Source organism: Ailuropoda melanoleuca, chromosome 8 (genome assembly GCF_002007445.2).
Source record: "Ailuropoda melanoleuca isolate Jingjing chromosome 8, ASM200744v2, whole genome shotgun sequence".
Taxonomy (NCBI): Eukaryota; Metazoa; Chordata; class Mammalia; order Carnivora; family Ursidae; genus Ailuropoda; species Ailuropoda melanoleuca.
In genome coordinates, this window is record NC_048225.1 from 61814157 (window position 1) to 61839144 (window position 24988).

Consider the following 24988-nt stretch of genomic DNA (forward strand, 5'->3'; position numbering starts at 1 on the left):
CTCTCAATGGATGCAGAAAAAGCATTTGCTACAAAGTATAGCATCCTTTCTTGATTAAAATTCTTCAGTGTAGGGATAGAGGAAACATACCTCAATATCATAAAAGCCATATACAAAAAGCCCACAGTGAATATCATTCTCAATGGGGAAAAACTGAGAGCTTTTACCCTAAGGTCAGGAACACAACAGGGATGTCCACTTTCACCACTACCAGAAGTCCTAGCCTCAGCAATCAGACAACAAAAAGAAATAAAAGGAATCGGAGTCAGCAAAGAAGAAGTCAAATTCTTACTCTCTGTAGATGACATGATACTCTATGTGGAAAACCCAAAAGACTCCACCCCAAAACTGCTAGAACTCATACAGGAATTCAGCAACATGGCAGGATATAAAATCAATGCCCAGAAATCAGCTGCATTTCTATACACCAACAATGAGACAGAAGAAAGAGAAATTAAGGAGTCGATCCCATTTATAATTGCACCCCAAACCATAAGATACCTAGGAATAAACCTAATCAAAGAGGCAAAAGATCTGTACTCAGAAAACTACAGAACACTCATGAAAGAAATTGAGGAAGACACAAAGAAATGGAAAAACATTCCATGCTTATGGACTGGAAGAACAAATATTGCTAAAATGTCTATGCTACCTAGAACAATTTATACATTCAATGCAATCCCTATCAAAATACCATCAACTTTTTTTTTTTACAGAGCTGGAACAAATAATCCTAAAATTTGTACAGAACCAGAGAAGACCCCAAATAGCCAAAGAAATGTTGAAAAAGAAAACCAAAGCTGGAAGCATCACAATTCTGGACTTCAAGCTGTATTACGAAGCTATAATCATCAATACAGTATGGGACTGGCACAGAAACAGACACATATCAAGGGAACAGAATAGAGAACCCAGAAATGGACCCTTAACTCTATGGTCAACTAATCTTCAACAAAGCAGGAAAGAATATCCAATGGAAAAAAGTCTCTTCAACAAATGGTGCTGGGAAATTTGGACAGCCACATGCAGAAGAATGAAACGACCATTTCCTTACACCATACACAAAAATAGACTCAAAATGGATGAAAGACCTAAAAGTGAGACAGGAATCCATCAAAATCCTAGACAACACAGGCAGCAACCTCTGTGACCTTGGCCACAGCAACTTCTTGCTAGACACATCTCCAAAGGCAAGGGAAACAAAGGCAAAAATGAACTATTGGGCCTTCATCAAGATAAAAAGCTTTTGCACAGCAAAGGAAATGGTCAACAAAACCAAAAGACAACTGACAGAATGGGAGAAGATATTTGCAAATGTCTTATCAGATAAAGGGCTAGTATCCAAAATCTATAAAGAACTTATCAAACTCAACACCCAAGGAACAAATAATCCAATCAAGAAATGGGCAGAAGACATGAACAGACATTTCTCCAAAGAAGACATACAAATGTCCAACAGACACATGAAAAAAAAATAACATCACTCAGCATCAGGGAAATACAAATCAAAAGGACAATGAGATACAACCTCACACCAGTCAGAATGGTTAAAATTAACAATTCAGGAAATGACAGATGTTGGTGACGATGTGGACAAAGGGGAGAACCCTCTTATGCTGTTGGTAGGAATGCAAGCTGGCGCAACCACTCTGGAAAACAGTATGAAGGTTCCTCAAAAAAACCTCAAAAAATAGAGCTACCCTATGACCCAGCAATTGCACTAATGGGTATTTACCCCAAAGATTCAAATGTAGTGATCCAAAGGGGCACCTGCACCCCAATGTTTATTGCAGCAATGTCCACAATAGCCAAACTATGGAAAAAGCCCAGATGTCCACTGACAGATGAATAAAGAAGATGTGGTATACATACACAATGGAATACTATTTAGCCATCAAAAAAATGAAATCTTGCCATTTGCAACAATGTGGATGGAACTAGAAGGTATTATGCTAAGTGAAATAGGTCAATCAGAGAAAGACAATTATTATATGATTTTACTCATATGTGTTATTTAAGAAACAAAACAGAGGATCATAGGGGAAGAGAGGAAAAAATAAGACAAGATGAAATCAGAGAGGGAGACAAAGCATAGAAGCCTCTTAAGCATAGGAAACAAACTGAGGGTTGCTGGAGGGGAGGGAGGTAGGGGGATGGGATAACTGTGTGATGGGCATTAAGGAGGGCGGGGGATGTAATGAGCGCTGGATATTATATAAGGCTGATGAATCACTGAACTCCACCTCTGAAACTAATAATATACCATATGTTAATAAGTTGAATTTAAATAAAAATAAATAATAAAAATTTTAAGCAAAAAAAAAAAAAAAACACAGAAGAAGGAGGAAAGAAAATATTATGCTAAATGAAAGAAGCCAGTCACAAAAGATCACACTGTATAACTCCCTGTATATAAAATGTTAGGATAGGTAAATCTATAAAGCTAGAAAGTGGATTATTGGGGCACCTGAGTGGCAGAGCGGTTAAGCGTCTGCCTTCAGCTCAGGGCGTGATCCCAGCGTTATGGGATCGAGCCCCACATCAGGCTCTTCTGCTATGAGCCTGCTTCTTCCTCTCCCCACTCCCCCTGCTTGTGTTCCCTCTCTCGCTGGCTGTCTCTATCTCTCTGTTGAATAAATAAATAAAATCTTAAAAAAAAAAAAAAGTTTAGAAAGTGGATTATTGCCTAATGCTAGGGAAGGAGTGGTTTTGGGGGAAAATGGGGAGTACTGCTACTGGGTATGGGTATTTCTATTTGCCATAATGAAAACATTCTGAAATTAGTGAAAATGGGTGCACAACTCTGGGATATGCTAAAAACCACTGAACTGTGCACTTTAAGGAGTGAGCGCTATTGTGTGTGACTTATATCTCAATATAGCTGTTTTTTAAAAAGAAAAGATTCTATAGTGGTAGTGCAGAGGTTAATGGTTACCATTTGTGAGAGTGAATGCAACAGTGTTTTGAGTGCTAGCCATGCTCCAATCCCGGTTATGCAAGTTTGTTTACTCTGTAAAAATGTGTCTTATATCTTGATAAAAGGTTTACTTTTAAAACAAAAGAACAGACAAATACATACCAACAGGTGGACCTGCTGGCACAACACATTTCTTTTCCACTCGTGAAGCAGGAGGTGCGTTCTGGTTCTTAGCAAGATTTTCCTGTATTAATTCCTGTACCCGAGTTTCATTAATCTTTGGGAAAGGAAGAATATGAACTCGCAAGTGGGATCCTTCTGTTGGGCGTGGAACTTTCTGGAATGCCATATGAGGGTTGGGATTCTCCTGCAACACCAAACAGGTAAAATTAGTCAAAAGTTGAAATAACAATGGCAGATTGCCAGGCAGAGAGTGGGAGCTCAGAGGGCCACAAACTGAAATCAGACAGATGAGAGATTACACATAATTCAGACACACGCCATAGAAGACAACCCCAGAGTCTCACTTCTTACGTGACGTGATCTATCAGCAGCATCTGATACAGCTGATCACTCTCACCCCTTTTCCACGAAGGCTTTCACCACTCGGTTTCTAGGTCTTCTTGCTACATCTTTGTCTACTTTTCATCTTCCTAGTCTCTTAATTATGTGAAAACCCCAGGGCTCAGAGTTTGGGCCTCTTTTCTATTTATACTTATTTCCTTGGTGACAGCTTCCATTTTCAATATTTAAACCATAAAAACACCAATGATTCATAAATTTTTATCCCCCACTGGGCTTTCTCCTGAATGCCATACCCATATATTCAACTGTCCACACACAGTATTTCTATTTGGACTTAAAGTAACGTCTTAAATATACGTCCAAAATGGAGCGCTAACTCCTCATCTCTTCCAAATCTGCTCTCTATGGTCTTCCCCACTTCAGCAAATGCCATATTTATTTTTCTACTCAGGTGAAAAGATTAGAGTCATCTTTAATTCCTTTCTTTAACACCCAATTATCCATTCTTCCAGAAACCTTTTGGACTTTGCCTTTCAAATATGCCTATAATCTGACCACTTTTCAACAACACTGTGGTTCAAGCCAACATCTCTATATTACCACAGAAGAACAGTCTCCTGACTGGTCTCTCTGCTTCCACCCTTGCTCCCTCCCTTACCCTATTTACCCTATTCTTCACACTGCAGAAAGAGTGATCTAGTTAAAAGTATGTCAAACCATCACCTAACTACTCTATTCATTCAAACAGCTCTCCATCTCACTGAGAGTAATACCCAAAGTTCCTATAGGACTGTGTCCTGCTACTGTCTTCCTTTATTCTGCTCTAGCCACACAGGCCTTCTTGTTCCCACTGCAAGACTTTTGCACTTAACGGTTCGTTCTGCCTATCCCCCTACAATTTGAACAGCATCCTCTATCCCTTCCTGCGTTTCTTTGCTCAAATACCACCTTTCTTGGCCACCCTATCTAACATTATACCCCCTAACACACTCCCTATTCCTGTTATTATATTTTTCTCCTTAGCACTTATCACCTTCTCACATGCTATAAATTTTATTTAACTTGTTGATTGTCTACCCTTCTCTTACTAAAATGACGCTCCATGAGGGCCAACATTTTCGCCAATCAAAAAAATATTTTTTTGTCCTCTGCTGTATACCTGTTACATCCAGAAACTGCCTGGCACATAGCAGGCACCCTAAACTATTTTCTACTGTTTCCTAATGAGTGGGACACAATGTTGAACACAGGTTAGGCTTGCAATAATTGAATTAAATGTGTCAGTTAATATTTTCATAGACCCTTAAGGCATAACTTTTTATCTAGTCATCCAAGTTAAGTAGGATTATATTTCAAATACTATAGGCAGAATGGAATCCATCCCTTAGTAACATTTTATAGAGAAGGCTCCTTTACCACCACTATCCTTTGCAACCAGAGAATTCCCGTTCCCCTTGATTATTCATGTTGTTAGATTAAGCTCAATACTACTGTATGTGTTCTCCAGACAGTTAAAATGGACATCGTCATCATCTACTAGAACTGCTCCCCACAATTCTTTATGGCTATTTGGCCCAGACCCAGAAAAAGAAACAGCTGGGTCACGGCAGATGATATAGGTAGCATATCTCAGCAACACAATGGAATTAATACTCTTTTAAGTGTAAAAAGCCTGGGTTCTAGTTTTTGTTCTACTCATTATGTCATACTGGGTAAATAACTTTGCCTAAGGGATATACTTATGCTTCTCTTACAAGATTCCTGAGAGGGTGAAGTCAGATACAAAACTTGTTCTTGCCAAAGTAACCCTCATTACTTTGTATTTTCCTTTGCATCTTTAGCAAAGGCAGAGGAAAATAAATAAACAAATTTCTCTCTAAGTCTTCATGATCACCACTTTCTAAACTATATAATAAAAACACTCTTCTAAAATTATGCCTGGATTAACACCAACATCACTGATCTGTAGTTTCTGAAACTGTCCTTTTCAAAGATAGTATGTTTGTTTTTCTCTGTTCTTTAGGCACAACATCTAAGATATCTTCTCAAAGTTACAGATATCAATATTCTAAAACTCACTGGCTGATTTTTTTTTCAGGCTGGAAAGGTAATTCGTGTGGATTTTGAGGTCTGAATCAGAATCATTTAAGGTACGTTCTTAATTATTTTCTTTATAATAAAAATTAAAACTTAAAACTTATTTTCCATGATATAAATAATATTCATTGTAACAAATTTTAAAACATGGAAAAATAAAAGTAGAAAATGAATCTTAGTGATGCTAGTATCTTTTCTAACTATATTTTATGTATCTCTCTTACTGTATATTCTTCTATCTTGTTCCAAGAATGACAAGGTCATTTAGAAAAATAAGTATACACATATTATTTCTAGTCAAAATCCTGCAATGTGATAAGTTCATCCTAAACTTTATAAGGAAGAATAAGGAAACCAAAATAGGATAATTCTGAAGAAGAGTAAGTGGAAAAGTCAAACTTCCCAGATATCAAAACTTATATAAATCTGTAGTAATTAATATAGTATGGCAATTGGTATGGTTAAAAAGGCTAAGAAAGTAAAGAGCCTCAAAACAGGACTCTGTAAAAATGTGAGACAGGTAGCACTACAATTCAGAGGGAAAGGTTAGACAATTCAATCAGAGAGTAGTACAACAAAGTATTTTTAGTGCTTGGTCTCTGATGTCAGACCTCTGGGTCAAATTCCAGTTTAGCCACTTGCTAGTCATGTGCCCTGGTGCTGTGTCAATTCACTCACCACTTGTGTTTTAGTTTCCTCATCTGTAATCTAGATAATACTACAGCACTTACTTCATAAGGTTCTTGTGAGGACAAAATGAGTTGCTATAGGAAGGGTTTTAGAACACACACATACATACACTTCCCCAGAACAAATATGAAAGCTGTTTCCCAAAATTTTAGAGTACATTCATTTGAAAAATATTTATTCACTGCGTATACTGTGGTATGACACCATGCCTCTAAAACTTAAACCACATTGCTGTCCCAGGAATCCCTTCATATCACCAGCTACTTACATTTTAACAACAATAATAATTGTAGTCAGTAAGGCTTAAAACAGAAATCACTTATTAAAGAAAAGGCATTGCTATTAGTCATTAATAGTGTTTTTCTTCTCATAAGCAATTTGAAATATTATAAACCAAATCTATACACAATTAAGATTAAAAAGCATTTTTTAACCATCTTAAAACAAAGTTCAAAGATGAGGCTATCCTGTAGTTGTAGGGATATTCCTCATAAAAGTTTAGATTATGGGATAAAGTTACTAAATTACATTCAATTGTGTTTAGAAGATGCAAAAAGGGCTCATGCCCCTGAAACACAAGTATTTGGTTTTCTGGCCGCTGTGTCTGTATACTGCTGCCCTCTAACGGGCAGTGCGGTAAATATAAAGAAACACATTTGCTACCTTACACCCAACTTGGTCGCATAATGACTTTTGAGAAGACAAGAAATGAAAAGAAGTTTAGGGCTCACTGAACTCTGCATATTCTTAGAAACATCTGCTCTTACTTGGAACTTCAACTGCATTTGGGCAAGTCCCTTGAAGATTACTGAGCTCATTAAAAACCGCAGCCCAATTTTGTTGTTGAACATCCTTGTGGAAACAAGGAAATTCATTATTTTCAATAGAATAAAGAAGCGGCCAAATTTTCATCTTTGATTGCAGAAAAATGCAATTATAAATAACTAACCAAGAATGCAGGCAATTAAACACTTATGATGAACATGGTAACAATTTTGTCCAAGGCAACCAACATAAACTACCCAAAAAAGCGAGCAAAATGCACTATTGTTTAGAGGGAATTTTAAAATTAGATAATGATTTTCAAGAAATGGGCTCTGTAATCCTGCTTTGAGAATATATGATAGTACTGGGAAGTACAGTGACTTTTTCAGACTTGAAAAAATGACACACATACCATCTGGTCTGGAAACACGGATTTTTCTTTTCTTTTCTTTTCTTTTTGGCAAGCCAAATGAGAATATGCCTAGGGCTTACGGAAAACAAGGCTGAGAATGCACTTCAAATAAAAGCAAAGCAAACAAAATAAAACAAAGGCCCCAAATCCTACTGGAAATCCAAAGTAGGCAACATTGGGGAAAAAAATGTTGGTCTCAGCAGTAAATAGCAAATCGAGTGAGCTTGTTGGCAGCTATGAAGTTTTCCATTTTAATGTAGGTATTTAATAATTATTTATGTGTACCAATTATTCATAGGGCTGTATGGGATAGCAAGTTATACAAATCCTTACAAATACAGCTGAAATCAATACTATCACTGGACTAAGTCATCAAACACTGACAAAATGTAACTGGACTTTTTAGGGTTGCCTAGCTGTGAATACAATATTTATGGAAGGAAACATTCTCAATTTTTCACCTCACAGGACTTTCAGTGATCACCCAACTGAATTAAAGTTGCCTCTTTAATACAAATAAATTTGGTGTACGACTTTAATATCAAATGTGCTGGTTGCCCTAATGCAGGGTTTCTGTACCATGGCACTAATAACATTTTGACCTAGATAATTCTTTGTTTGGGTGAGGAGGGGCTAGCGGGTGTCTTGCATATTGTAAGATGTTTAGAAGCAAACCCTGGTTTCCACGTACTAGATGCCAGTAGCACACCCTCTCCAGCTGTGACACACAGAAATGTCTCCAGACAGCCGAATTTCTGGAGGGGAGGGTTTGCCCCTGTAGAGAACCACTGCTCTAATTTATGACTCAAGATGGAGGCTCTATATTTTAAGATAAGTACCCTTTTCACAAGTGCCAAGGGAGCATGTAGTGACTAGGTAAGAGACCTATACTTTCACTCACTTGCTGACATGCAAATTAAAACCATAAGATACCATGGCATACCTATGAGAATGGCTAAAAACAAAACAAAACAAAACAAAAAAAACAATTGAGGATACCAAACGTTGTTAACAATGTGTAACAAATGGAACTCCTATATGACTGGTAGGAATGCAAAATGATATAGACATTTGGGAAAACAGTCTGGCAGTTTCTTATCAAGTTAGTATTTTGTTACCATATATCCCAGCACCCTACTTCTAAATATTTACCCAAGAGAAATGAAAACTTATGTTCACATAAAAACCAGTGCAAGTGTTTACAGTGGTTTTGTTTATCGTTGCCAAAATTGCCCTTCAGTTAGTTAACAGATAAATACAAGTTTGATACATCCACACAATGGAATACTACTCAACAATGAAAAGGAATAAACAACTGATATATGCAGCAACACAGAGGAATGTGAAATGCATTATTCTAAGTGAAAGAAACCAAACTCAAAAGCTACATACTGACATTACAGAAAAGGCAAACACTTCAGAGACAGAATACAGATCAGGTACTAAGAGTCTGAGGTGGTAGGAGGAAGTGATTATAACAAATTAAGGAACTTTGGGGGGGTGACAAAGATATTCTATGTCCTTATTGTAGTAATGATGGTCATATAGCTTCATTTGTCAAAATCTAAAGTACATTTAAAAAAGGTAAATTTTACTACATGTAAATTGCATCATAGTAAACCTGATTTAAAAATGAACAAATAAATCAGGTAAGACAGGGGAAGAAGTGTGATTTTTATGCTTGGGCTCATTTCATCATAATAATCTAAATAACTTGTTTATGGTTTGATTTTTTAAGACTAAAAATGATCACAGTATTTTAGTTCCTTCCTATAACAACAACATAATCCTTTAATTCACAGTTGGCAAAGAGTACAAATACCATCAGTGTAGACTAAATTTGCCTGGTAGTAAAATTAACTTTATACAGAAATGTAAAGAGTATAGGCCTTATATGATTTACAAGGGCTATTCCTGTATGTTGGCTTTGTTCTCCCATAAGGATTTTAAAATCTATTCACTGCAATCCTGGGCAATGAAATACTCTAAAGGCACAAACAGAAATCTCATATCATTCTATAAGAAGGTCCAAGTCTTCTCATTTTTCCTTTAACTTTTAAGAAAGCTGTCAGACAAATTACACGGTCTAGGGGCGCCTGGGTGGCACAGCGGTAAAGCGTCTGCCTTTGGCTCAGGGTGTGATCCCGGAATTATGGAATCAAGCCCCACATCAGGCTCCTCTGCTATGAGCCTGCTTCTTCCTCTCCCGCTCCCCCTGCCTGTGTTCCCTCTCTCACTGGCTGTCTCTCTCTATCAAATAAATAAATAAAATCTTAAAAAAAAATTACACAGTCTAACAAATATTTATGTACTATTGCAGATGCAAAACAAATTAGAAAAACTATACTAGGTAAAATAATCAAACACATGTCCAACTGATTTCTTGATGCCTGGGAATGAAGGTTTTATAAAGCTCTTATCTTGGCCTATCTTATCATTCTCATTTTATGTGTAGTTAGTGGTCCTTTTTAAGTGTGTATGAGAATCAGAGACAGAGACAGAGACAGAGTACATGAAGAGTCTGAAAGCCAAAGTGAGCAGACCCAGATCCAGAATTATCAACTGAGAATGGAAAGAAAAGGTGTAATGAATGACTGATAATCTTCGTGGTATCAACCTTACCAACGCTTGCACAATTTGTCTCAAATGGAGTTATTCCCTTCCTTCTCCTTTATGTCACCTTACCATTCCCCTCCTCTACTTAAGTCACAAAATTCTTTCCTTAGTTATTTAGGAAGCTCCAGAAAGTTAAAAGAGCACCTAAACCCAGTTACAATTCATCCTACTCATGTCTCCTTACAAAAAAGCAATATAGTGGTGAGAAGAAACTGAGAAATTAAGGTTCACTTTTGAATACTTCAAAGATATGTGAAGCAGAGAGACTAGGTACACATACCAGACTTCACTGCAACAAAGTATTTACAAACATCTAAGAGGAATCACCAGGTCTCAATTCTAACCCAATAATAAGGAAACAGTCAAATTATATGGTTGGTTCTTGCTTACCAAAAGGGAATTTTAGAATGTGATAAAAAAAAAAAACTGACTAGTTAAAAATAGAAGTATCTGAATTATTTTCCTTGCATTGAGATCCTCCCTCTCTCCCCTAGACTTCCTGCATGTCCTAAGAAAGTAACTTTACCATCATGCTCTGCTTTTTAATTTTGTAATGTATTTACTTCAGAAATGTTGGGACCATGTGGTGTTTTGAATCTTACGATTAGAAGGAATCTCAGAAAGTGATGACAATCCATGGCGATATTCTGAAATTCTCACTTATCATGTACATGTATCCTCTTTTGAAGGATATTAGGGGAATCATGTACCTAGAAAATGCCTGGCACTAGCAGATGCCTAATAAATACATACTGAGAGAATGGAATTGATCAAATTAAATGGAATAGAATTAGACTCGGGGATAAGAGCCCAATAAGGGTTAAAAAATGTAGGGTATATTTGAAGGGGAATTTAGATCTCCTACCCAGTAATACAGTCCTTCATGGTGATCACTTTAAAAGTGTTGTTTTTAAAGGATAGGTGAGGTTCATGTTTTACATTTACCTTTTTAAGAAGGTATACTTTTTAGCTGCTTGTGCCCTTCCTGTGCCAGCCTCTTGCCCACTGGGAGTGACAGTGCCCAGGACCCTCCATCCTTTCCCTCCAAATCCAGGCAGGCTGCTGGGCCCTCAGGGAAGTGCCTGCCTGGAGGTGCCTGGGCCATCGGCGCCTTCCGCCTGTGCCACAGCCAAGTGGCTGCCCTTGCTTCCTCCAGGACAGAACTAAGCCTTTCTGCTGGGAGCCTGCAGCTGGAGCACAAAAGGAGAGATTTCGCCTCTTGTGGGAACGAGAAGCTCTACTTTGACAGCCATGCCTTAGCGGTTTACTCGAAGAAAATGGGTTCACAACCCAGCAAGCAGAAATCACTGTCTCTGCATTGGTCAAGATCATGGACACCAACATGGATATTGTCTACAAGGACATGGTCACCAGAATGCAACAGGAGATCGCTGTTCAGCAAATAATGTCTCAGACTGCAAATGTGAAAAAAAGACATTATTTTGGAGAAGAGTGAATTTTCAGCCTTCAGAGCAGAAAATGAGAAAATAAACCTTGAACCACATCAGTTAAAACAAGTAGTGGATGAAGTAATCAAAGTCCAAATAGATACCAAATTAGACTTCGATCTGGAAAAGAGCACAGTGCAAGAATTGTATTCGTTGAATGAAAGGAAGCTGCTGGAAATGAGGACAGAAATGGTGTCACTGCATGCCCAGCAAGATCAGGCTGTCACCCAAACAAATAGGAAGATAGACACTAAGGTCACTGGCCTCAAAATTATATGCTGGGATGGCACAAGCTCGATAACATTAAATATTTAGCAGGGTCTGTATTTATGTGTCTAATAGTAGCTCTGGGATTTTATCACCTGTGGATATAGTAAAGTGTCTATTTAAAGAGGAAAAAAAAGAATGTATTTAATGTTATTACTTTATTGCATTTTTCAGTTTTGTGTCAGCTTAGTATTAGCTATGTAATGTAGTATAGTGTGGGGTATGTAGTGTAAGCAATCATAAAACTTAAGTTCTAGGATGGCAAGAAAGGAAATTACTTTGTTTTTGCATCTAAGTGGCTTGGCACACTCCCTTACATACACTATGCACTCAGTCATGTAACAAAGACAAACCTGTGTTAGAACCCTAGCTCTGGTCACTTACAGGCTATAAAATTTTACAGTTTTAGAACTGTCCTGTAAAGATCTAAGAAATAAACATTCAGTTATTCAAGGGATCAGTCCCAAAATCTCAAACACTGATTCCCATTTGATGCTTCGCTATATTTTTGAAATCCATCAGTAAATCACTCCCAGTGGGCAAGAAAAAAAACTTCTACCTTCAGTTTCCTCACATATCAACATCTGCCATATTCATCTCACAGGGTCATTTACAAGATCAAATGAGAAAGTATAATAAAGTGCTTTACAAAGAACAAAGTGTAAAAGTCAGTTATTGGAAATACCACCATTTTTTCCAGCTGGAGATGAGCCAGCCTAATGGTGGGAAAGAAAATAGGCTTAGGAATTGGATAGATGAAAATTTCTGAATTTAAAATCTGGATTCAATCCCTTCATAGCCATATGATCCTGAGCCAATCATCTCAGTAAAGTAGGGATAATGACACCTATCTTAACACTGTACTTGTGAAGATTACAGATGATGCATGTAAAGTGCTTAACCCTGTGCCTGGTACATTGTGCTAAACGCTCAATATTTATTATTATTACAATACGTCAACAGAAATTCCTCATGTGGTCACGCTATACATTGGTTCTACACAGGCATCATAAATGGCGAAGACCACCACAGAACACACACTTTCCTTCTGACAGAACTCTTCTGTACAATCAAATAGATTGTACTGGACACAGTTATATGTGGGGTGTAACATACTAGTCAAAGGGATAAATTTTTTTAAAACTTCAGAAATAAAATTCATAAATAATTGAATAACATGAAACAAACACAATTTAGCATTCCTGTTTTTATCCAATTGGGTCTCAGATTTCAAACAGATGTGAGAAAGCACTGACTTATGACCCTATGACCAAAAAGATCCACCTATTCAAATAATTAAGTTAAATGATACTGGAATACTGACCCCAAATCCTTCTTAAATATATTTCCTGAAAAATGCATCTTCCCTCAACTTTCCCCTGGAAGACCATACTTTCCATTTACTTTCCTATTCTTAGTAGAAGTTTCAACTCTGAAACTTTCAAGCTTCACAGGTAGAAGTGTGACTAGTAATCATTAGCCAAAATCCATTTTTCTGCACACACGTAATCTCCCTGTCACCTTACGTTCTCTTCTGTCTTGGCATTCCAACGATTACTTCACACTTTATCACATTCCAATCTTTATAACTTATTGCATTTCTTCTAAACAAGGAATATTTCCACCCTTGAGTTTCTGTGGTCACTTGACAATCTGCTCTTTCTTTCAGCTTTTTACTCCCTGTCTGCTCAAAACAATACAACTCAAACAATTTTCCTGATCCAGTTGATAACCACTACGCCTCACTAAAGCAGACACATTGGTCAATTCTAGCTCTGGTCTCCAACGAGTCTAATCTTTATGTCTTAAAAATGAACAGTATGCTCTTAAGAACACAGGGACCTAAATGAAAATCACAACGAGGGCACAAAACAAGCTGGAACACTGTGACTAAGATGTTTTCATAACATAGTTGATTGACAGGAAAATCACTTTGAAAAAGGAGGTCTGTTTTGATGCACAGTACCAACTGTAATATCTTGTAACTTACAATCCCAAAGGTTTTAAGTCAGAGCAAAAAATTATTACTAGAAAGATGAAACTTCTTAGTTTTTTAAACAAAGTAATTACATACTTTTAAAATTAATGACTGTCTGGGGCACCTGGGTAGCTCAGTTGGTTAAGCATTTGACTCTTGATTTTGGCTCAGGTCATGATCTCTTGGGTCCTGGGATTGGGACCCCAGTAGGGCTCCGCAGTTCTTTTTTTCTTTTTTCTTTTTTTTTAAGATTTTATTTATTTATTTGACAGAGAGAGAGACAGCCAGCAAGAGAGGGAACACAAGCAGCGGGAGTGGGAGAGGAAGAAGCAGGCTCCCAGCGGAGCAGGGAGCTGAATGCGGGGCTCGATCCCAGGACGCTGGGATCATGACCTGAGCCAAAGGCAGATGCTTAACGACTGAGGCACCCAGGCGCCCCAGGGCTTCTCCGTTTAGCAGGGAATCTGCTTGAAAAATTCTCTCCCTCTGCCCCTTCCCCAACTTGAGCACACAGCCGCTCTCTTTCTCTCTCAAATAAATAAATTTTTAAAAAATAAAATTAAATTAAATTAATGACTGTCTAAAATACACTTACTTACATTTTTGAATAGTTGCTCGGCAAGTTCTCTGACATGCTTTATTATCTTCAATGGGTTATTTTCTTCAACTTTAATTCGCTCTACTTCAAAAGCTACCAACTTGGAAAAAGAATCAAATGGCAAAACATCAACTCCAAAATATGCTAAATTAGAAAACTGTGTGATAATTTCTTACAATTTGCAAACCAAAAAGCATCTAAAATATATGCTATTATTAAAACAAAATATCTTACATTTTTACTGTGTTTCACCTCTATTCTAGAGTTACAGAGTCAATCAAGTCCTTGGATGGCCTGGTGGTCTATCCCTGATGATTTAGGACCCTATTTCTTCTTGGAAAAAGTCATTTCTGGGACTGAAGAGACCCTCTCATTCTTCAGGCCTCATTTGGAGAATTCTCTCACTCAGAGAATTCCAGGCGGTCAGAAAGTCTCCAAACAGTTCCCTAACTCACAAAACGTGAATCAAATGTTCAAGTCAGGTGACTCAGACTTTAGTCCTAGCTCTGCTAGCACTGTGATTTGGAACAAGTCACTAAAACTCCCGAACTTCGGTCTCTTCATCTCTGCAATCAGATGGAAAAGCAAAATGACCTCTGGCCTCCTTCCAGTTCTTAAATCATAGAACTCTAATCCATTTCCTACTAAACTAATTTACTGGGAGAACTGAGTGTATTCATTTGAAGCAGAGAGAAGAATACGAATAAGAAAAAAATGAGTATGGGAAAGAGGGGTTAAAAGATGGATTTTTTTTTAAAGGGTATAATATAGGATTTTTCCTTCTAGAAATTAACAGATTCAATGGAGCAGACAAACATATAAAACTCTGACTTCACCTATTCCAGGCCAGGAATCAGAAAGACTGTCAAAGGCAAATATATCTTTCCTCCTTACAGGCCTACGTGATGGGAGCGTGGGGCAAGACAACACACAATGCAGGCTGCCTCTCAAAGCCTCTTAAATCTTCAGTGTGATAGGCTGACCCAAGTTAGATGAAAACAAGGATCCCTTTCCCAGGAGCAAATGCTGTTTTTCTTTAAAAGTGCATCCAAGTAAGTTAAATGACCCAGGAGAAATTACTTAGGTCTGGCATCTCATTCCTTTTAGGCTTTTGACTGAAATACACATATGAACCACTGGCTTTCAAGTAACAACATCAATTAGACACCAAAAATCATAACTGTAGGCAGAACACAGAGCTGGATGAACGCTAAGGGGATATCCAATAGGACTTAGTTCTTGCCTTATCATTTCCAATCAAGAGGATTTATGTATATCTGATGTACATAAATGTAGATAATGAATGATTAACATAAAGCTTAATACAGACCAAACGGCTCTCAGAGTCATTTACTCTGGGAAAGTTTGGAGGAAGTGGTGAGATAAGAGCAGAGCATGAAAAATAGGAAGCCATGCTTAGACTGAAAGGTAGAGGGACAACACTCCAGGCAAGGGAAGGATATACAAAAACAGTCAGAGGCTAGGGCAAGCAAGTTTTCTGCAAGCAATCACTCTGACTTACTTAGTTGTGACGAAGCTGCCAGAAGGAGTTACTAAGAGAATTTAGATAGGAAAAATGGGGGGCATATAAACCAATGTTACTATTCAGAATGCTTCGGAGACTAATAAAATGTGAGAGCTAGAAAGGATCTTGGAAAACATTTAAGGTAATTCCATAAAACATTATGTACGAATTACTTAGTTCAGGATGTAAAAGCTGATATATATTAACATCAGGTAGTCAATGATGATTGATCAGTGATATTAAATGTTGGTATTAGGGAATTAGTGATTAGTAATTGATCAGAAAGAAATGCTTACCACAGGGCAATCTCTCCTAAATTTTCATATTCTTTGTGTTACTAACTAAAGTTTTTGGTGCAGGTCTCCACACTCATAACTACAATATGTGCCCTTTCTTTCACTCTTATCTGTGATACTTAATCTTTGCAGAAAATAAAAGACCCTTCTCTGAACCGAGGATCTTTAAGAACTTGATTCCTATCTTCTCTATACAAAATAAAACCACCTAGGGGCGCCTGGGTGGCACAGTTGGTTAAGCATCTGCCTTTGGCTCAGGTCATGATCCCAGGGCCCTGGGATCAAGTTCAGCATTAGGCTCATTGCTCAGCCGGGAGCCTGCTTCTCCCTCTCCCACTCCCCTTGCTTGTCTTCCTTCTCTCGCTGTCTCTCTTTCCCTGTCAAATAAATAAATAACTAAATAAATAAAAACAAAAAAACAAAATAAAACCACCTGCAGCAAAACATAATCACTATTTCTACCCTCCACTATCTTGGGTGCTAAGAGTGTTTTCGTTTTATACACTTTACAGAACTTATAGATTTATTGGTTTTAATACAGTGCTCTTTCAGAAATTGAAATGGGAAAAATATTCATTGTTCTATCCACCAGAATGAGCTGCTGTAAACACAGTTAAATGATAAATGGAAAGATGTGTTAAAATAAATCACAACTAACACAAAATAGTATCAGTATTTGGAGTCACATTTCTCCTAACTGTCCCTTTAAATGGCCAACTCCTTGAAGATAGAAGCGAATCTGCTCTCCATACATTTAAGATCTCCTATGGGATACAGACAAATGTTGATTATTGATTAGCATGGATGCCACTGAGTGAGGATCATTGTGGCGGGGAGGGAAAAATAAAATAAGACAAAACCAGAGACGGAGACAAACCATTAAAGACTCAACTACAGGAAACAAACTGAGGGTTGCTGGCGGAGAGGTGGGTGGTGGAAAGGGGTAACTGGGTGATAGACGTTAAGGAGGGCACATGATGTAATGAGCACTGGTGTCACATGCAACTGATGAATAACTGAACTCTACCTCTGAAACTAATGATACACTATATGTTAATTAACTGAATTTAAATAAAATACAATTTAAAAAAAAGAATGCCACTGAGCCAAATTATGGCTCTATGACAATAACAGACTAAATGTAACTGTGGTTTGAAATCACATATGTAGACCTAGATACGTGACCCAGACCTTTCTCTCTATGAAACTGATAAAGGAATCACTGTATTACTGCCTTCAAAAATTTTATTTATATAATCACTGTCACTTTTTCAAAAAGATTTTAATGAACTACTTACATTCAGTTGTTCAAGATGTTTATGCAGTTTTGTGACATCCTATATTTTTCTAATTTTTCAAATCCACATTATAAATACCAAGATCTAATAAGCATAATAATAAATAACATTTGGATTATTTGATATTCAATTTATAATACATTTAGGATTTTGAGCACTGGGTGTTATATGCAACTGATGGATTCTTGAACACTACATCTGAAAATAATGATATGCTATATGTTGGCTAATTTAATTTAAATGAAAAAAATATTACTTCTGTACTTTTAACCACTAGTCCAATTTTGTCTGTAAATATGCATTCATTTGAAAAGAGCTATACCTCATCAAAGAGATCACAGGATCTATAGGGAGGACCTCTTTCTGAAACAAAGCCTGCAAATGCCATTCCGTTGAGAACTTTAGTGAGGAAATCATTCTCAACCAAACCACGCTGCCCCAGGAAAGCTGTCTGTAAAGAAAGAAAAAGTGAAATGAATAATTTTTCACTTAGTAATGGATGAATGGTCAAAACAAAAATAGAAAGATCAAAGCCTGAATAAATATCTTCACGCATAAATGTGTTGTTATAAAATACATTCTCTCAAAAAGGGCTTTTGATATCTGAAATAGTACATATATTAGAAAGAATAAAAATGACTTTGTCCCTAAAGTGGGAGAAGAAATAAAAAATTAACATTCTACTTTAAAAGAAAAACCAATTTAGGTGTGCTTTGGTGGCCCAGTTGGTTAAGCAGCTGACTTGATTTCAGCTCAGTTCATTTTCTCAGAGCGGCAAGATGGAGCCCCGCGTACTTGGGCTCCGCACTCAGAGGGGAGTCTGCGTGAGATTCTCTCTCTCTCTCTCTCTCTCTCTGCTCCTCTGCCCCTCCCCACTGTGCACTTTTCTTTCTCTCTAAAACAACCAAGTAAATCTTAATAAAAAAGAAAAACCAATTTAGAATTAAATTTTAGTTTTTGTACTTTTAATTACCCTTTTTCTCCAAAATAACTAAATAAATCATAAAAAAGAAAAAACAATTTAAAATTAAATTAATAAACTCTAAAGAAAAACATGTCAGTTCCATAGTTTCATTAAAAATTATCATCTAATCACAAAGCAGAGACTTAAAAAATAACCACATTTGATAAACTAAGGTCAAAATACATGGCTAAAAAAAAAAGACAACCAAGTTGTTTTATTAAATTAGAGGCCACATTTTGGACACATTCAACAAGGTAATGTATCGTCTTACCTTGTGAAAATGTATTACTGGTTCTGCATGAATTCTTATAAGTTGTAGGCATGATCTGTATCCTTGGAAAAGTTGTGCAAATAATCTAAGAAAAACTGCGCGTACTTCTTTATCCTGAAAATATAGGAAGAAACAAGTTAGGTACCTGAATTTCTTAAAAAAAAAAAAAAAGAAATATCACAAAGACAAAAGGTTGAAAAGAACCTGAGAGATTATTTAATCAATCTGTCTGCACTTCCTACACATAAGTCTTACTTGTGGCAGCCCTGAGGGGTGGGCATGTAGCCCGTCCCATTGTTGTACAGTGTAGGCTGTTAAATAGTTCTTTTTCAAGTGAACTAAACAAAACTTGCCTCTAGTATATCCAATTTTCCTCTCAGAAAAAGTCAGAGTCTCCTCCTTCACCAAGTCAGAGAAGGACACCTTTCCCAAGTCATTCGATTTTTACAACCATCAAAAGAATTATAGTCACAAATATAAAAGAAAAAAATCTCAAAAGACTATTTTAAAAGCTTATGAAATTCTTCCAAAGTTTATCCAACTTATAAAAATCTATTCTTATATTAATAAGGTATGACTTAAAAATTGGTTTTGATAATTCAGGTTCTAATAAAATCATAGCTTTAGAACTGAAAGGAAACTTACAGATTTATTTGGCAACCCCTGAATGAGGAAATGCTCAAGAATGCTTAAGTAACTTATCAAAGGTATCCAGTTCTGTAAGGCTCCTGATTGGCCACAAAGATCAACTCTAAGAACTGCTTGTGCAAAATATTAAAGGGGCCTTTATTATATACTAACACTTACATGGCTTCTTTTTTCTTTTTTTAAAGATTTTATCTATTTATTTGACACAGAGAGAGAGAGAAAGCACAAGCAGGGGGAACAGCAGGCAGAGGGAGAGTGAGAAGCGGGCTGCCCGTGGAGCAGGGAGCCTGATGCGGGGCTCGATCCCAGCACCCTGAGATCATGACCTGAGCCGAAGGCAGATGCTTAACCCACTGAGCCGTCCAGGTGCCCCACTTACATGGCTTCTAATTGGAACTATTTCCATCTATCCCTCAAACTTGACGCTCTCGTTGTCAACGATACCTGTTTCCACTTTTTGTAAGCTTCCCCCTTTTATCCCTGCCTGGCCCTTTCAATTTGATACTTGGCATAGTTTCCCAGGCTATCACCCACACTTACTCTTTCCTCCTCAGGGAAACAGTCTTAGCTCTACCGCCCCCGCCCCCCCCCCCCCCCCCCCANTGAGCCCTGTGGCTCCTCCAAGAGCAGGTCACAAGATCAGTCAGTGACAATTCTAATTTCTAATCCGGTACACTTATCACTAGGCTGTACATCTGACTCTCACCAACTCTCATCACACTCAGCTTTTTCAACAACCCTACAAATAAAAGTACAGCTCTATTTAAATATATCAAACTCAAATATTAAACTTCTTACCAGCATTTTTGAGTGGGATAAAGCTGTTCGTGGAGGGGGAAAAGCATGATCTGCTACTTCCAAATCTGGGTGTAGAATCTAAAGCAAAGAGGTTTGGTTATGTCCAAAATCTTAATACCAATAACACCTGTTACTTAACCTGATTGGAGCACTAAGTATCAGGACATGAATAACAATGTATTTCCTCCAGGAAACAAGGCACTTAGCTGAGGCAGCTCTCTATGTACTACCGTGGAAAGATCTCCCAGATAAAATATTTAATGAAGAAACATGTTCTAGAAAAACACACATAAGTATGGTCTCATTTATTTGAAAGTAAAACAAAACTTAAATCTCTCTCTTGGTCTGTGTATCTATCTACACACACAAAACATATAAATGAAAATGTAAAGTTCTGAAAGAATATACACTAAACTATAAAATATTCGTTACCTCTGCGAATGGAACAGTCTAGGGCAGAGTGATTTTCTATATAGTTGAAAATGTTAAACAAGCGTTTGTTTTTATGTTTATTAGTGTAATTAAACATTTATTAATGAATTAACTGAAATACTGAGGACCAAGTGAATAAGCTTATGAGCCTCACAGTCTAGAGGGGTAAAAGTACAAAACAATATGCAAGTACTATAAATGTATAAAGAATAATATACAAAACATCAAATATAATTAAGTCAACCTAGGAAAACTAAAAAAAAAAAAAGTAACAATTGAGTTAGGCTTTGAAGAAGAGCAGGCTGGGGAGCAGGTAGGTAAAGAAGATCTATGCAAGACTTAACACAGAGGAAAGGATGAAATTTCATAAGTAGCAAGCTTTTGTCCTTGCAGAATCATTTTCAAATACTCAGGTTTGGGAAGTATACTTATAATAGATGAAAATACTCTGGCCAACCCCTGGATGAGGAAATGCTTAAGAATGCTTCAATAACTTCAAGGGTATATTCAGTTCCGTAAGGCTCCTGATTGGCCACAAAGCTCAACTCTAAGTAATGCACTGGGCAAAATTTTAAAGGGGCCTTTATTATATACTAACCCTTACTTACATGGCTTTATAACAATACTTAAAATTGACACTAAAATATTGAAAATTTTTATAACTCAATCACCCAATCATTACTACAATATAATAATACAGCATAATTCATGTCTAAAAAATCATCCATGGTTATTACACAGCTCAAGTACTGTGTTGCCATTTGATCACAATTATTTACTAACCAAATGAAGCTCCTATAATTGTGTATCAAAGCTCCCGCTCGGTTCATCAAATATGATTTCTTTTTGGTTCTAGTTTGATAATACATTATGTTCTCATCTCTTATTTACACCGCTACACTGTACCACACAGTCGACCACTGTACTTGACAACTACAAAAACAGGTACACTCAGTTTTACCAAACTCATCAAATTTGGAGGCATAGGTGTTGCAGGTGAAGGTATACCAGTGTGCAGCAGAATCTCTACCAGGAGACATTGACTTAAGAACTAAAATTTAAATTTTTGTTCATTACGGTACTTAATCCCTGAATAATTATAAATATCATTATTAAGTAATCATATATAAGATTTAGAAACATGATTTCTAGAAACAGTAAACATTTTTTCAATCACTCAAATACTACCTGCTCAGCTTCTGCTATATCCATATACTACCAATGTAGTTATTTAGTTAATATTTTTCTTTAAATTGTCTTTAAATCAACTCACCTATTTAAATCTAGTATTTTCTTAGATGATATCATCTATGAAATCATAGGTTTTTATGTTATTTTTATTATGATAAATACATAATTATTAAAATAAAAAAGGTTTCCGCATGTAACCCAAAATCATCTCCATACTTCACTTTGGTAAACAGTCCTTTAGTCATCCTATGCATTCAACATTCATCCTATGGATAAAGTCCAGGAAACAGAGGCCTAGAGATACAATATGATTTGCTCAATAGTATCAAGTGGCGAGATGAAGACTGGAATTCAGTTCTCCTGAGTCCTGCACTAGTATTCTTTCCATTCTATCACATCCTGTACTCACTCTAGATTATGTTAGGAAAATACAGTCTTCTCTAAATATTCACATCCCATAGATACCACTATTAACAATATAAGGACTAATACAAATATGAAAATATTCTAAGAATAAAATCCCTCCTGGTAATCCTAGACTTCTAAGTTCCTATTTAAGTTACTCTTTAAGGGGAAATTTTTTAAATTAATTTTTTTAGGTTTATTTATTAATCTCTACACTCAACGTGAGGCCTGAACACATGATCAAGATCAAGAATCAGTGCTCTTCCAACTGAGCCAGCCAGGCACTCCATAAGGAGAAAATTCTTTTAAACACCTCAGCCTGGAATGTTATTCAAGCATATGAAGGCTGGGGTCTCTAGGTGGCTCAGTCAGTTAAGTGTCCAACTCTTGATTTCAGCTCATGTCATGATCTCAAGATTGTGAGATTGAGCCGAGTGTCAGGCTCCATGCTGGAGGCTGCTTAAGATTCTTTCTCTTCCGTTCCCTTTTCCCCTCCTCTCCCATAAAAAAAAAAGAAAAGAAAAGAAAGACTATGAAGGCTTTAGTTCTAGTATGGCTTGAAAAGGAATGCAGATTTCTAAGTTTCAATTTTCTTTCTTTTTTTTTTTTTTTTAAAGATTTTATTTATTTATTTGACAGAGATAGAGACAGCCAGCGAGAGAGGGAACACAAGCAGGGGGAGTGGGAGAGGAAGAAGCAGGCTCATAGCAGAGGAGCCTGATGTGGGGCCCAAACCCATAACGCCGGGATCACGCCCTGAGCCGAAGGCAGATGCTTAACCGCTGTGCCACCCAGGCGCCCCTAAGTTTCAATTTTCTGATGATGAATAAATAGGCATCTAAAATTTTGTCAGTAAAATAAAATGCTCTGATTTTAAAAATCAACGAATGTAAGGGGCACCTGGCTGGCTCAGTTGGTAGAGCATGTGACTCTTGAGCTCAAGATCATGAGTTCAAGCTCCACACTCGGCATGGAGCCTACTTTAAAAAAAAAAAAATTGTAAGAAACAAAAAATAAACTAAGATAAAATAACTATAAAAACATTAAATATGTCAGTGAAAAACACCCAAGCTACAAGACTTAAAACTTTACTCCAAAGAATGCTGGATATTTAATCTATCAATAAGTTACAGTTTTCTGTAGTAACTTGAAAACAGTGGCAAGACAGTATCACACTGTTTGCAGGTAGCACATCTACCAAAAAGGAATGAGATGTCAACAAGGAGGCTGAGGGAAAGGAGCAGATACTATAGGGATGGTACTATAAGGTACTGTATAGTACTTACAGGTACTCTAAGGGATGTTAGGGAAACCAGGGATTTTGAGGCAGAGTCTGGTCTTATTTTCACAGGTGTGTTGGTATGTTTCCAATACCTGACACAGTATTCAGTATAATTAACTACTAAATAAATATGCCGAGTGAAAGTGAATGTAGAACAAATAGTCAGAATTTGAAGTATAGTCTTCAGATAATACGTAGTAGAGAATCCTATTCTAAATATTCTATTCCTTCTATTCTATTCTAAATATTCTGTGAAAATATATTCATGTTTTAAGAACATATAACTTTTTTTAAAGTAATTATACTGCCAATGATATCTAATTCCAATTACCTGAGTTTATATTTAAATCAAAAGAAAATTACTGTTAAAAATGTCATACCAAAGAAAGAGCTGCTTGAGTCTGATGTAGAAGTGGTTCCGGGAGGGAAGAGAGGTGAATACAGTCAGGAATTTTAATAGTGCCTCCATCCAAATCTGCTATGATTACATCTAGCTAAAGGAGATAAAAATTAATCAATAATTAATAAAATGTACTTATTCCTAATTAATCTGACCTTCATTAATTCAAAATGAAAAGAACCAGGTGCGGAAAAGACTCTTGACGGTTCATAGCAATAGAACGCTGGGTTCATGACTTCCCAGCTACCATGTATTTCCTAACTTCCTTTGAAATTAGGTGTGGCATGTGACTAAGTTTCTGCCAATGGAATTTGAGAAGTGATGTGTATACTTTCAGTTATTCAAAATAGAGGGGATGTAAGGCTCTCCTATGCTCTCTCCTTCCTAAGGCTGAAACTATGAAATAGCAACAACCCAACCTGAACATTCAGATGATGCCAATGCCTGAGGCAATTCTGGTGGAGAAACAAGAAGGAAAGAAGCCTGGACCATGAATGTGTAATGGAGTAAGCTGGTCTGCTATAATGGCACCACTATGGATGGCTGCATAAAATTCCATTTTGTTTGAACCACTGTATTTTGGATGCTTTGTTATAGTAGTTTAGCCATATCGTAAATAATATAGTACTCACTACAAGAGTTAACAAACAAAGCAACTGGTATACATCAAAATGGTACTGTTTTGGTGCTTAAGAAAGAAACTGATTTTTAGCATTTTACAACAGTCTACTTAAACATAACTTACATAAAAATGTAATAGAGAAACGAGCCAAGACTGCTGAAGTTATTATGCTGATAATAGGTTTAAAAATCATTCTCATTTATTCATTAAAAATTAAGAGACTTATTTTTGGAAACATTTGGTTTGTCCTACCTCCTGAAACTTTATATTTAGTGGTAAAAAATTACCTGTCAACCAGATGGGTATGTTTCTAATTAGTACCAAATAGGTTTTACTAAGTATGTTTATTGATTTATGCATATTTTATATGGTGGTATCAAAATTAAATAGGAACTAGATATCAACATATAAAGGTAGGAAAATAATATATGAATGAGTGTCATGTTTATAATTACAATGTTGAATTATCTTCTGTCAGTTTTAATGACACCTATGATTTGGTTACAATTATAATTATGTATAAATACCAACAGAGCTAATTCT

The 24988-nt window shown here is 36.7% G+C and overlaps 2 protein-coding genes across 7 annotated transcripts in view; one reads left to right on the forward strand and one right to left on the reverse strand.

The window, feature by feature from the left end:
* The window catches only part of SBF2 (SET binding factor 2), a 453500-nt gene that overhangs the window by 187191 nt on the left and 241321 nt on the right, over positions 1-24988 (reverse strand). For all 6 annotated transcript variants that reach the window (XM_034666548.1, XM_034666550.1, XM_034666549.1 and 3 more), the window contains 6 exons: positions 23804-23917; positions 20114-20191; positions 18668-18781; positions 17755-17883; positions 14315-14413; positions 3080-3284 (listed from right to left, as the gene is read on the reverse strand). In XM_034666548.1, coding sequence (XP_034522439.1) covers positions 3080-3284; positions 14315-14413; positions 17755-17883; positions 18668-18781; positions 20114-20191; positions 23804-23917 — 739 coding nt within the window. The remainder of the gene's footprint in view (positions 1-3079; positions 3285-14314; positions 14414-17754; positions 17884-18667; positions 18782-20113; positions 20192-23803; positions 23918-24988) is intronic.
* Positions 4680-11844, forward strand: LOC105236231 (mitochondrial calcium uniporter regulator 1-like). Its single transcript, XM_034665607.1, is given in 5 exon segments — positions 4680-4692; positions 10980-11282; positions 11285-11456; positions 11458-11743; positions 11746-11844. Coding segments are annotated over 5 exon segments (873 nt in total).